Genomic DNA, 13,213 nt, shown 5'->3' on the forward strand with positions numbered 1-13,213 from the left:
TAAATCTTAGCGTATCTTCTAGGTGACAGGCTGGGATTAAACCCTACCTCCTCTCTGCTGTGCTTAAATGGAGAAAGGGAGCGGCCGAGCATGGCTGCAGTCTATGTGGCGGCCCACATATTGGTTTCCCGGCCCCCTGAACACTGGTCTGAAAATTACTGTTGAGCATTCATTCACCTGATGAGTCCAGGGACTTCAGTTCCCCAGGGAACGGGCCCAGACACTGGCAACACAAAGCGACCATTGGAATTCTGAACTTTGTCCTTTAGAAATATGGACACCTGGGGAAAAAAAAATACTTCGTGTCATTTTCTTGGCATATTTCCATAGACATATGCATTCTGAGGATGGGATGTGTGTAATGGCTTCAGACAAGAGAGAAAAACACACCATAACAAACACCTGCAGAGTACAGTGTTTTTACAAACAGAACCTCTTTGAAGCCACATAACAAATCTTCCAGGTGGGTAGTGCTGCTGTGCTGTGCTGAGTTGCTCAGTCGTGTCCAACTCATTGTGTCCCCATGGACTGCAGTCCGCCAGGCTCCTCTGTTTATGGGGATTTTCCAGGGTAGAATACTGGAGTGGGATGCCATGCCCTCCTCCAGGGGATCTTTCCAACCCAGGTCTCCCACACCTCAGGTGGATTCTTTACCCGCTGAGCCACCAGGGAAGCCCAAGAATACTGGGGTGGGTAGTCTATCCCTTCTCCAGGGGATCCTCCCGACCCAGGAATCAAACCGGGGTCTCCTGCATTGAAGGCGGGTTCTTTACCAGCTGAGCTACCAGGGAAGCCCATGGGTAGTGCGAGCCCTGCCTTCACGATGAGGAGGTTGGGGTTCACAGAGTGAAGCGACTTGCCCAGAAAGAACATTAAGAGTTGGGACCAGGATTCAAAACCAAGGATGACTTCAAATTCCAGGTCCATTCCTTGGTTCCTTGCAAACTCTCTCTATAGCTCTGAGGCTGGAGCTGTTAGGACCCTCATTATCTCCTCAGAGGTTAAGACACTCCCTCCAGGCCCACCAGCTCATAAGGGGCAGAGCTGAGGATTCACACCCTTGTGTTTCTGACTCCAAGCTCTCAGCCACATGCTGGACTGGTGAGGAGGGGCCGGCTGGGTGGATTCAGCTGGCAAAGAGTCTGAAAGTCTACTACGTGATGGAAAACCCGCTTCTCTGGTGGCTCAGAGGTTAAAGCATCTGCATTCAATGCAGGAGACCCAGGTTCGATCCCTGGGTTGGGAAGATCCCCTGGAGAAGGAAATGGTAACCCACTCCAGTATTCTTGTCTGGAGAATCCCATGGACGGAGAAGCCTGGTAGGCTACACGCCACAGGATTGCAGAGTCGGACACGACTGAGCGACTTCACTCTTTCACTTTCTTCATGCTTATTTCTATTCCTTGCTTCATGCACTCTTTTATTGAGGTCTTGGTTGAATTAAATTCCATCAAGATTGTAGAAGTCAATCAGTTTTATTGGGGAGTTTCCTGGCAGTCCAGTGGTTAAGACTCAGTGCTTTCACTGCAGGGGGCCTGGGTTCAGTCTCTGCTTGGGGAACCGAGATCCCACAAGTTGCACACCATGGCCAAAAAAAAAAAAAAAATCAGTTTCTTCCTTATCTGTAAAGCGAGATAAACTTGAAGGTTCCTTCAAACTCTAAAATTCCACAAGATTGTATCAGCAACATCACCAAGAATAAGCATCAGTTGCACGCAAGGCAGTGAAAGGGCAAAGTGGCAAGGGTTCGCATGCTGGCAGAGTGGCCTGCCGGTGTCACACCGTCCAGGCTCACAGCTCAGCTGGGCCTCTCCTTGGCTCTGAGTTTTTTGGTAAGTTACCTTTCTCTTTGGTCAACTGAGGATAGTAACAGAACCTATTCAATGTGTTAGCTGACCACTAAATCAGGTAAGGAACAAAAAGTAATTTCCAAAGAGCCTGACACATAAGTGCTCAATAAGAGGTAGCTAATAGTATCACAGTCTGATTGGACGCAGGACACAACGCAGAATGCAAAAACAATGACAATATAAAGAAAGGTATGCCCCACATGCAAAGGAGCCCACCGAAGAGAATGACCAGGCAGAGGGGGTAGGCAGGGGCCACTGTGGGTTTGGAGCTGGCCCTGGAGGAGGCTGGGTGTGAGGACACTTCAAAACACAGAGCGTGAAAGGGAAAGTCACTCAGTCGTGTCTGACTCTTTGCGACACCACGGACTCTACAGTCCATGGAATTCTCCAGGCCAGAATACTGGAGTGGGCAGTATTCCCTTCTCCAGGGGATCTTCCCAACCCAGGGATCAAACCCAGGTCTCCTGCATTGCATGTGGATTCTTCACCAGCTGAGCCACAGTGGGCGGGCAAAAAGGCCTGTTTTGGGGGACGTGTGTACACTGGTTTGGTTGAAGAGTTTGGCTGTAAGGAAATTTTAACCTTGAGATTCTGTGACTACGGAATATGAATACAAGCAAGGAGAAAGAAAATTCTGAGAGAGAAGTGAGACTTTATGCATGTTGTGGACTTTCTGGTTAGTTAATTCTAACAGGGGTGACTATGTCATAGACCCGAAATGTACAGATTTAGTCAAGTGTGTGTCTGGGTTTGACCTGAAGATCTGCCCCTGGCTGGAGGGGACTGTTTGGTCTGCCTGCTTGCCCAGCCCCTTTGCTGACCTTCAGCTTGGCCGTGACTCTCCTGTGCCCTGTTCCTCTTCAGTTCAGTTCAGTTCAGTCGCTCAGTCGTGTCCAACTCTTTGCGACCCCATGAATCACAGCACGCCAGGCCTCCCTGTCCATCATCAACTCCCGGAGTTCACTCAAACTCATGTCCATCAAGTCAGTGATGCCATCCAGCCATCTCATTCTCTGTTGTCCCCGTCTCCTCCCGCCCCCAATCCCTCCCAGCATCAGAGTCTTTTCCAGTGAGTCAACTCGTCGCATGAGGTGGCCAAAGTATTGGAGTGTCAGCTTTAGCATCAGTCCTTGCAATGAACACCCAGGATTGATCTCCTTTAGGATGGACTGGTTGGATCTCCTTGCAGTCCAAGGGACTCTCAAGAGTCTTCTCCAGCACCACAGTTCAAAAGCATCAATTCTTCTCCACCCTTTATATTCCCATACGCCAGTGTTCACCTCAGTGCTGACGGCTCCCAGCTGTGGAGCCTCCACTCAGTCTTCTTTTCCGGGCATCTGACCTGTCTATTCCCATTGCCTACTAAACATGTCCATGGATGCATGGGAAGCACCTCCAATTCACCCTGCTTAGAACAGGGCTCCACCTGTCTTCCCTAACCTGATCCCCCTGAATGACACCACCAGGTCACCACGTCAGCAATCTGAGTCCCCTGCCCACCAGCTTCCCATGGCTATTCAGTGGCCACGCCATGCTCACCCAGCGATCATGTCTGTGTCCGGCCCCCTCTCTGCCCTGCTCCCTAGCATGGACCTTCATCAGCTCTATCCTGGTCACTGCAGAGCCTCCCTGCCTCTGCTCTCATCTGTGTCGGAGCTGTCCTCCACTCTGCTGCTAAAGAGACTCTTCTCAGCTCCTCTCTGACCGTGTTCCCTCCTGCTTCACTGGCTGAGCTGCCTGCCAGATGACGTCCAGTCGGCCCGTGTTCCTCTCTGCAGCCACGCTGCTCCCCGAGCGCGAGGCAGCCTCTGGCTCCTGCACCGCCGGTTATGCTGGGCGGTCACCCGATGGTGCTTCACAAGACGGTGTCCTCTTAGTCCCTCCTCTTGTTTTCCCATGGTCCTGGGGAAAACCTCTTTCTTTTAAAGCTCTCGGATCCTCTGTGAAGACTCCCTGATGCTCTTAGGTAGAGGAGGCCATGCCCCACACTGCGTCCTCTCTCGTTTCTGGGTCAGAACCAAACATCCGGAAGGCACTTAGTGCACTTTCCCTTCTCTGATGAGGTCCTGAGGGCAGGACACGTGTTTCCTATGGAAAGAGGGAATGAAGGTTGCGGGGCTGCGGGGCTGGTGTGCTGGACGCTCCACGAGCGCCCACGCTCCCCATGATGACGGTGGGATTCAGTGGCCGGGAGGAAGTGAGCCAGGGATGTAAATGTTGGAGAATGTGTGTGAGTGACTTGACAGTTGGTTTCAACAGTGAGGGCTGAGTGTTGGGCTTTGGATGGTGTGATGGTGGCTGGTCTGGCCTTACAAGAGGACGGCTAAGTTTGTGGAGGCAGGAGAATAATGATCCCAAAGGGAGGGGGAAGCTGGTAGAATGTGGACCCTGCTTCTCGCAGCCTGCCTGTGGATGAAAGAAAATGACTGGCTGCCTTCAGGTGGCGAGAAGACTTTGCATACCGCCTCCCTGCTGCATGCTAGGATGCCCACAGTCATGTCTCCGGCTTGCCTCTCCCCTCTGAGCTCCTGGTTTAGACATTCAGCTACCTACTTGACTCTGCTACTCAGAGAGCAAATTGAGTGTAAACAGAATTACTTTTTCTACTCAAATATCCTTCCCTTCCGTCCTTCCCCCACTCAGAAAATGGCACCAGCAACCAACCAACGTCCGTCTAGTCAAGGCTATGGTTTTTCCCGTGGTCATGTATGGATGTGAGAGCTGGACTGTGAAGAAAGCTGATCGCCAAAGAATTGATGCTTTTGAACTCTGGTGCTGGAGAAGACTCTTGAGAGTCCCTTGGACTGCAAGGAGATCCAACCAGTCCATTCTAAAGGAGATCAGTCCTGGGTGTTCATTGGAAGGACTGATGCTAAAGCTGAAACTCCAATACTTTGGCCACCTCATGCGACGAGTCGACTCACTGGAAAAGACTCTGATGCTGGGAGGGATTGGGGGCCGGAGGAGAAGGGGACGACAGAGAATGAGATGGCTGGATGGCATCACTGACTTGATGGACATGAGTTTGAGTGAACTCCGGGGGTTGGTGATGGACAGGGAGGCCTGGCGTGCTGTGATTCATGGGGTCGCAAAGAGTCGGACACGACTGAGCAACTGAACTGAACTGAACTGAACCGAGTAGCTGTTCTTCATTCCTCTTTCCCTCATTCCCCACATCCAATCTCTGAGTAAATCTTATTGACCCTACCCTGAAGGTGAATATGTGAATATTTTTCATTATCTCCACAGCAAACACCTAGTCCAAGTGCTTTCGTTTTTTACCTGGATCTCATTTTTTTTAACCTAGATTTTGTAACTGCTGGTCTACCTCTTTTAGTTCATTTTCCAGATCCAAGTCAGATCATGTTACCAATTCATCTTAAAATGCTCCAGATCTTTTCTTTCTCTTAGGATAAACTCCTTACTAGAGTCTAAAGCTAAGTCAACTGGTAGGTAGGAACCAGGTTATTCATGACTGGCGGGTCTTCTGCTTAGTGAGCACTCATGCTACCTAGGTAGTTAACTTTGAGTATTGCCCCTGCCTAGACATGCTCTGTTCACACTGCCTTTCTCTCTGTCCATGGAGTGTGTCGTGCTTTTCCCACCTAATGGCCTTTGAAGTCGCTGTCCCTTCAGGTTTGAAGCTCTCCTCTGAGATCTTTGTTAGTTACACCCTTAGCTGAAATGTCTGTCCCCAGAAACGCTGTCCTTGCCTCTAGCATCTAAGGAGATACTGCCCAATAAGGTAGCTATTAGTCAAGTGTGACTATTTAAATTTAGATTAAATTAACAATTCAGTTTCTCTGTCTGATGAGCCATGTTTCAAGTACCCAACAGCCCTAAGGGGCTAGTGGCTCTCACAGTAGACAGCACAGATACAGAACATTTCCATCAGGACTGGAAGCTCTGTTAGACAGTGCTGGTCAGAAGCAACATCCCATCCCAGTTCCCTCCTATAACTTGACCTTATAAGGCCATCTTCCTGAGAATTATCAGAACTGGAACACAACTTAACGTGTCCTTATGGTCTCTTCCTACTGGCATGGAGCCTTCTCAGGGCAGGGCCTTTGCCTTGTTCACTTCTATATCTCAGGACCGAAAATGACCTGGAGTGGAGCAGCACTCAGTACATATTTGTTAGACTGACTAGTCTTCCAAGGATGCAGTATTTCCAAGTGGAGTGGATAAGGGAGTGAGATGTAAGGACCAGGCTGCAAAGGGGTGAAGATGGAGTGATGTTTCCCAGCTGGAGCAGTGGAAGCCCAGGAGGAAAGTCCGTGAGAGAAGATGCACACGTGTGGGGGGCGTTCGGGAGAGGGTGGGTGACCTGAGGGTCTACCCCGTAGGAGGCAGCTCTGAAGGTGCTCTGGAGGGCTGAAGGGGTTGGGACTTGAGATGCCTGCACATAACTGCTCTGATTCCAACTGGACTCAGTCTCTGCAGCCTCTGGGGCCCAGGGTACAGGTCAGGGCCTGGACTATATTAAGGCCACTTCAGGCTGCTTTTTTAAAAAAATATTTATTTATCATTTATTTGGCTGCTCTGGGTCTTAGCTGCAGCACATAGGATCTTTAGCCGCGGCCTGCAGGATCTAGATCCCTGACTGAGGATGGAACCTGGGCCTCCCTGCATTGGAAGTGCAGAGTATTGGTCACTGGACTGCCAGGACAGTCCCACATCAGGTTGTTTTGTGATATCACAGAAAGCTCTGGATGTTAGGATATGGAGTCTTGTATTTGCTTTGGTTAAACAATGAGCAAGGGAGTGTAGGATATGGAGTCTTGTATTTGCTTTGGTTAAACAATGAGCAAGGGAGTGTTAGGTCAGGGCTGTGTTTTCTTGATTTAGTTGGTTGCTTTTGCTAAACAATCTAAAAACTACCAAGATTGTTTTGAACACAGAGAAAATCTGTATAGGCAATCATAAAGAGCAGCTGAGCAGAAATACCATTAAAGGCCAGATTTGGAAAAGCAGCCAGATGTTACAGACCAGTGGCTGAGTAATGTCAGGATAATGTGATTCCTGTTTCTCTTGATGAACATTCTGATGTTTTATTGCCTGCTCATTTAGCGATTAAAGCTTAATGTAGTTTGTGGTTTAATATATTTTAATGATTTTGTTATAGACTTATTATTAGGAGTCTTCTCATCATAATGAATTTCATCTTGCCAGAAGTGAGAAATCAATATGGCTGCTTATATTACAACGATCCATAAAATATTGTCCAAATATGCACAGGCTTGACAGCCATATGATGCAGGATTTTCAATATTTTAAAGTAATGTAAAACTTAATCTTATTTGTACTTTCACATTTTTAATTTTAATTGCTGACTATTAGAGATCTTGATTTACATCGATGTTATTATTGCTCTATCCATAGCAAATGAAATTATTCATGAGGGTTAAAAATAAAATTGGCCTCAGCATTGTCATCTATTTGTCTTTCCCTATTCATAGGAGGGAAATAACAAGGTTCTAAGTATATTTTATTTATTTCTTTTTTTCTGGATTTAATATTATTATTATTTTCTGGCCATACTGCATAGCATGTGGGATCTTAGTTCCCAGATCTGGAATTGAACCTGCACCCTCTGCAGTGGTCCCTATTTCTCTTTTTTTAAAAAAATATTTCTGTTTGTGAATATGTTACACATGAACATGTACAAAATTCAAAAAGTTCAAAGAGTGGGACTTCCCTGCTGGTTCACTGGTTAGGACACTGTGCTTCCACTGCAGGGGGCACAGGTTTGATCCCTGGTTGGGGAAACTAAGACCCTGTAAGCTTTGCAATGTGGCCAAAAAAAAAAAAAAAGTTCAAAGAGTGTACGAGGGAAAGCAGGTCTCTTTTGCATCCCTGTCCTCCACGCACTTCCCCACCCCCAGGAGGCAACCACCACGACCAGGCTCCTGTCCCTCCTGCCAGGAGCACTCTGTAGGATATATACACATATTTATATGCAAATACGTATGTTACATGTGACGCTTTACTTAATCCCCCCGACAAACTCTAAATCAGGTATTATCATTTCCATTTCTCAGATGGTGAAACTAAGGCCTCAGAGAAGTAACTTGCCCAAGGTCACGGAGCTGTGCTGGAGCTGGGATTCAAACAGGAGTGCCTAACTTTAGCGTCTGGGCTCATTGTGGTTGTCTTTCCCATACCAGCGTGCTAAATTATGGGAAGGAACAAAGTCCTGGCCAAGAGAGACAGGCCCCAAAGTCAGAAGCTCAGGAACGTGGTTTTTCAAACTTGGAGTGTAGAATTGTCTGGAGCAGGTGTGAGAGGAGGTGGTAGGGTCAACTGCGAGGCAAGGGCCAACAAAAAGTATGAAGGCCTGAGCTGAGTGACCGCAGTGGACAGGAGGGCATGGATATCGAAGAGGCAGACTTGACGGGCTGCAGACACAATCAGATGACGATCAGAGAAGGGAAACCAAAGTGGGATGGTCTGGGGCTGAGCCAAATGAGTGAGGGAGTGGTGGTTCTTTCAAAAGAAACCAGGAAGTTTGGCAGGACTTGAATTCTGGAGACTCGTTTAGCTGCAGACATGAGGCTGTGGGCACTGGGGGAGCTTTTTAGAAGCAGGTGGAGATGTGGGTCTTGATGGCAGGGCTGGGGTAAGGGGGGTGCAGAGGTTAGAAGTAGGAGTCACCACAGATAGAGGAGTTAGTTGGCAGCCAAAGTGGGGAGGAAAGTGACTCAAGAGCAGGGGGTGGGTGGAGGCAGAGGGCAAAGGCTTGGAGACAGGAGTGGGGGAGCAAGGACTGAAAGGCAGAGAGATGGGAGAGACTGGGGAAGGCCGAGATGGGGACGGTTCCATGGAGCAAGAGGGCCGCCTCCTGACAGCTCAGGTGCTGGACAAGTCAAGGAGGTAAAGGCCCAGGAAAAGGGTTTGGAATTGAGATCAGGCTGGGAGCCTGGAGAAGCAAGGGAAGAAGCCATATTTTAAAGAAACGTACAAAAGGTAACTGGGAAGGAATGGTGGCATCACCGTCCTGCTTGGTCCCTTGAAAACCTGCTGAGATTTATCATCAGACAGTTGATCATCATGGAAGCAAACACTGAGGACGTGCTAAGGGGGCGGGATCCCAGTCTTGATCTGCCCTGACGACTCGGGCCCCGTCTCGCGAGGACGGCAGCGCAGGGCGCTCCCGGGTCACCCACTCACTCACCCGGATGTGCAGGTCCTGGAAGAAGATGAGAAGTGTCTGTCGGATCAGCTGGAACTCCCCCGCAGAGAGGCCCCCGTATATCTGCGCAGGCAAAGCAGAAACAGGCATTCTGCTTTCAGAAGAGAGATGGGAGACTGTGGATAGGCAGGGGTGGTGGCAGGGTGGGGTGGGTGCCCAGAGACGGAGCCAGAGGGCAAGGAGAAGACTCAGCTGCTGGGCGGGGTGGAGGGGCAGGAGCGGAATACCACCCCCACCCCACTCCACCCCCCACCCCCCGTCCACCCAAGGGGCAAACCCCGCTGCAGCACACCAAGCGGTATGCTCTGCCTCTCCCATTCCCCAAGATTCTGCAGAACATCTACTACCAGCTCCCTTTCAGAAAAGTTAGGCAAGAACTGCTATGTTCTGTGCCACTGCTTTCCTAGGCATGAAGGCCCCAGTGAGAGGGTACAAGATGACAACATCTCTTGTGTTACCAAAATGGATTCCTGTAGATTTTAGATTCTTCTGGGAGAGTGGCCAGATGGGTCATTCCCTGACCTGTTTCCTCGGTCATAGAACCTGCCTGTCCTTAACAGGGGAATGAGAACGAGTACTGGGGGCTGAGAGGAGGTACACCGACAGCCCGCTTACATCAGTCAGCTGCCGGAACGTCTCGTCCACTTGATGAAGGATGGTTGGGGAATCTTGGATGAGTCCCTTGATGGCATCTAAGTGATTCAAAGTGACCAGCAGCACATCCTTGGGACGAGGACACAGCAACACTTGGTACTTGAAAGCCATCGTCATCAGGTCATAGAGCTGCCAACCCACACGTGAGCAAAAGAAACGGACTTTATATAAAGGCAGGCCTCAGAACGTCCAACAGTGATTCAGTACCGGAAACCAATTCAGCGCTTACCGTGCGGCTCAGTGACCACATCATACAAACAAAGACACTGTTGGGAGGGAAAGTGGGTGATGGTAACAAGCTGGGACAACAGCAGTAAACCAGGACATTCCTGCGCAAACCAGGATTTCTGGCCAGCTTACGTGTGGTGCTGATAGAATGCATATGAAACAATATGGGCAGCGGTGGGGCCCGGGACTGGGTGCTGGGCTTGGAGAATAAAAACCCAGATTCAAGCCCTCCTTGCTGCAGACTTGTTGGATGTGCTGCTGCCATGCTGTGCTCAGTCATGTCCGATTCTCTGTGACCCCTGGTGTGGACTGCAGCCCGCCAGACCCCACATCCAAGGGACCTTCCAGGCAAGAATACTGGAGTGGGTTGCCCTTTCCTACTCCAGGGGATCTTTCTGACCCAAGGATCGAACCTGCGTCTCCTCCGTTGAAGATTCTTTACCTACTGAGCCACCTGGGAAGCCCAGATTTGTTGGCTGGCCCTGGCCAGGTCTCTTTGCCTCTCTGAGCCTGAGTTTTCTCATGTGTAAAAAAAATTCCTTAATTCCTCAACGTTGCAGAACTGCTGAGAGGCGTAAATGAGAAAACACACGTGAAACTGGCAAGACTAAGGCTCTGTGACTGTATGACATGAATAATGGAACTTAATGGGATATCAGCAAGCTCCACGAGTGGTATGACCATTCATGAAGATCAGAGCTGAGACACTGGTGAGGGCCACAGTGGTCACGATGGGCTTTGTGGAAGAAGTGGGCCTGATACAGACTTGAGGCAGGGTTCCAACTGGGTAAGGGAGGAAAAAGGCATTCAGGTGGTAGGGAACAGTATGCTTGAGGGTCCGGAGGCAAGCCGTGGGTATGCTGTTTTCCTGGGAGAAAGAGTAGAACAGCCTGACTGGAGGGGATGGTTTGTGTTGGGGGTGGTGGGAAGTAAAGTTGGATAATTATGGCATGGTTAGAATATTAAATGGTTTTGAAAGATGCACAAAATAATTTAGACGAGATGTGGTAGGAATTAGGGGGCTACTGAAATTTTCTGCGCTGATGTGATAAAAGTGGTAATTAAACAAGATTAGTGAGTCTGGCCATGATGAGATATGCGAGAAGGGAGAGGCTGGAGTAAGGGCAGTTAGCTGGTGCCTGGCTCCTAGGAGGGTGGCAATAACAGGATTGTATGAAAGAAATTTTGTTGGAGAAACCCGGATGGAAGGTCTGGAAGGAAGATGGTGGGGAAGGACGAGGCAGGGAAAAGAAGAGGCTGTGACACTCAGGAGCAAAGCTGTTTGTTAGTACATGTTGACTGCCTGATTGGATCTGGGTGACGAAGATGAGGGCTGTCCAAAATGACCACAGCGTTTTCAACGCGGTGCCTGGGAGATGCATGATGCCACATGATGCCACTGGTGGAGGCAAGTTTGGGAGAGCAGGTATGGACATGTCTGAAACTTAAACCACCTGAGTGCTTTGCGGAGCACACGGATGTGCACGACCTCAACTAATCCCATTTAATTTCACAAGAACTCTACGTTGTGTGTTCAGTTCAGTTCAGTTGCTCAGTCGTGTCTGACTCTTTGCGACCCCATGTCTGTGTGTGTATGTACGTGCCAAGCCGCTTTAATCGTGTCCGACTCTTTGTGACCTTATAGACCATAGCCTGCTAGGCTCCTCTGTCCATGGGATTCTCCAGGCAAGAATACTGAGGTAGGTATTATGCCAAGTTTAAAAATGAAGAAACGTGCCTGATTTCACACGTCTGGTAAAAAGTAGCAGGGTGAGATCTGAAACTAAAGACCGTCGGATCCTGAATCACTTCCTAGAACCCTCTCTATGATCTCCTTTCTCCAACATGCAGCTGAACATTTCACTTAGAAAGTGCCTGCCTACACAGAGGGGTGGGGTGGCGGGGTGGGAGAGAGGCTCAAAAGGGAGGAGATATATGTAAACATATGCTGATTCACTTTGTTGTACAGAAGTAACTAACACGACATTGTAAAGCAATTATATCCAATAATAAAATTAAAAAGAGAGAAAGTGACATACAGCAGGCGCTGTCTTGGTTTGTGTGTGTGCGTGTGTGCGCACGCGCATGTGCAGGCTTGTCTGATACTAGAGACGTAGATTTGAGACCCTCAGCCGTTGTCATCAAACAACAAGTACAGGACACTGTGCTCTAGGAATGAAGGATAAAAACAGGTACAAGATGAAGAAACGAAAGGTCAGGGTTATTCAGCGAATTGAGTCTCACAGCCATTGGTAGTGGAGAAGGAAATGGCAACCCACTCCAGTACTCTTGCCTGGAGAATTCCGTGGACAGAGGAGCTTGGTGTCCATGGGGTCGCACAGAGTCAGACATGACTGAAGCGACTTAGCATGCATGCATGCCATTGGTAGAACTAGGACTCGGACCCAGGTTTTCTGTTTCTAAATCCTGTGTCATATCTCAATGGAAACCTAAACTTTCTTAAAGGCAGAGGGAGAGGAACAAGCAGAGAGGAGAAGATTCCGATCATCGAACACGTATCCCTGTGCTGAGCCTTCTTCTGTCATTATATGCGTGTTTCTCACTCAATCCTCCCTCTGAACCAATGAAGCAGCTGTTATTATCCCCATTTTACAGGTGAGAAGATGGAGGCTCAGGGAGCTAAAGTAACTTTCTAAAGGTAATTGACAGGAGGCAAGAGGGCACAGGTAGAGGCAGTCTGTCTCTCTGAGGTTTCCAGGTGCTGGCAACGAGACAGTGTTGCTTTTTGCACACCTGGCACCCACTGTCAGTCCTCACGACTTATAAAAATTCACATAATAAAGGGACTTGAAAAGGGATTCTTATTAACATTATTTCACATTGCAGGAAGATTCTTTACCAGCTGAGCCACAAGGGAAGCCCAAGAATACTGGAGTGGGTAGCCTATCCCTTCTCCAGGGGATCGCCCCAACCCAGAAATCGAACCGGGGTCTCCTGCATTGCAGGTGGGTTCTTTACCAATTAAGCCATCAGGGAAGCCTTGTTATTCAGATTAGTTTCTCCTAATGTCCTATTTTGGGCTTCCCTGGTGGCTCAGAGGTTAAAGCGTCTGCCTCCAATGTGGGAGACCCGGGTTCGATCCCTGGGTTGGGAAGATCCCCTGGAGAAGGAAATGGTAACCCACTCCAGTATTCTTGCCTGGAGAATCCCATGGACGGAGAAGCCTGGTAGGCTACAGTCCACGGGGTCGCAGAGAGTCGGACATGACTGAGCGATGGAACAGATGACGGAATGTCCTATTTCACTTCCATTTCCCGCATTCTATTTA

The 13,213-nt window shown here is 49.1% G+C and overlaps 1 protein-coding gene across 5 annotated transcripts in view; it reads right to left on the reverse strand.

Moving 5' to 3' along the window:
• Positions 1-13,213, reverse strand: part of OSCP1 (organic solute carrier partner 1) — a 37,650-nt gene that overhangs the window by 4,703 nt on the left and 19,734 nt on the right. For 4 of the 5 annotated variants that reach the window (XM_088835145.1, XM_055402204.2, XM_055402203.2 and 1 more), the window contains exons 3-5: positions 9,658-9,825; positions 9,025-9,105; positions 178-281 (exon numbers count right to left, since the gene is read on the reverse strand). In XM_088835145.1, the coding sequence (XP_088691271.1) occupies positions 178-281; positions 9,025-9,105; positions 9,658-9,825 (353 nt within the window). The remainder of the gene's footprint in view (positions 1-177; positions 282-9,024; positions 9,106-9,657; positions 9,826-13,213) is intronic. The other variant, XM_055402205.2, reaches the window with a different exon arrangement.

This window comes from Moschus berezovskii, chromosome 4 (genome assembly GCF_049115385.1).
Source record: "Moschus berezovskii isolate FMDL1 chromosome 4, NW_MosBer_1.0, whole genome shotgun sequence".
Lineage (NCBI taxonomy): Eukaryota > Metazoa > Chordata > Mammalia > Artiodactyla > Moschidae > Moschus > Moschus berezovskii.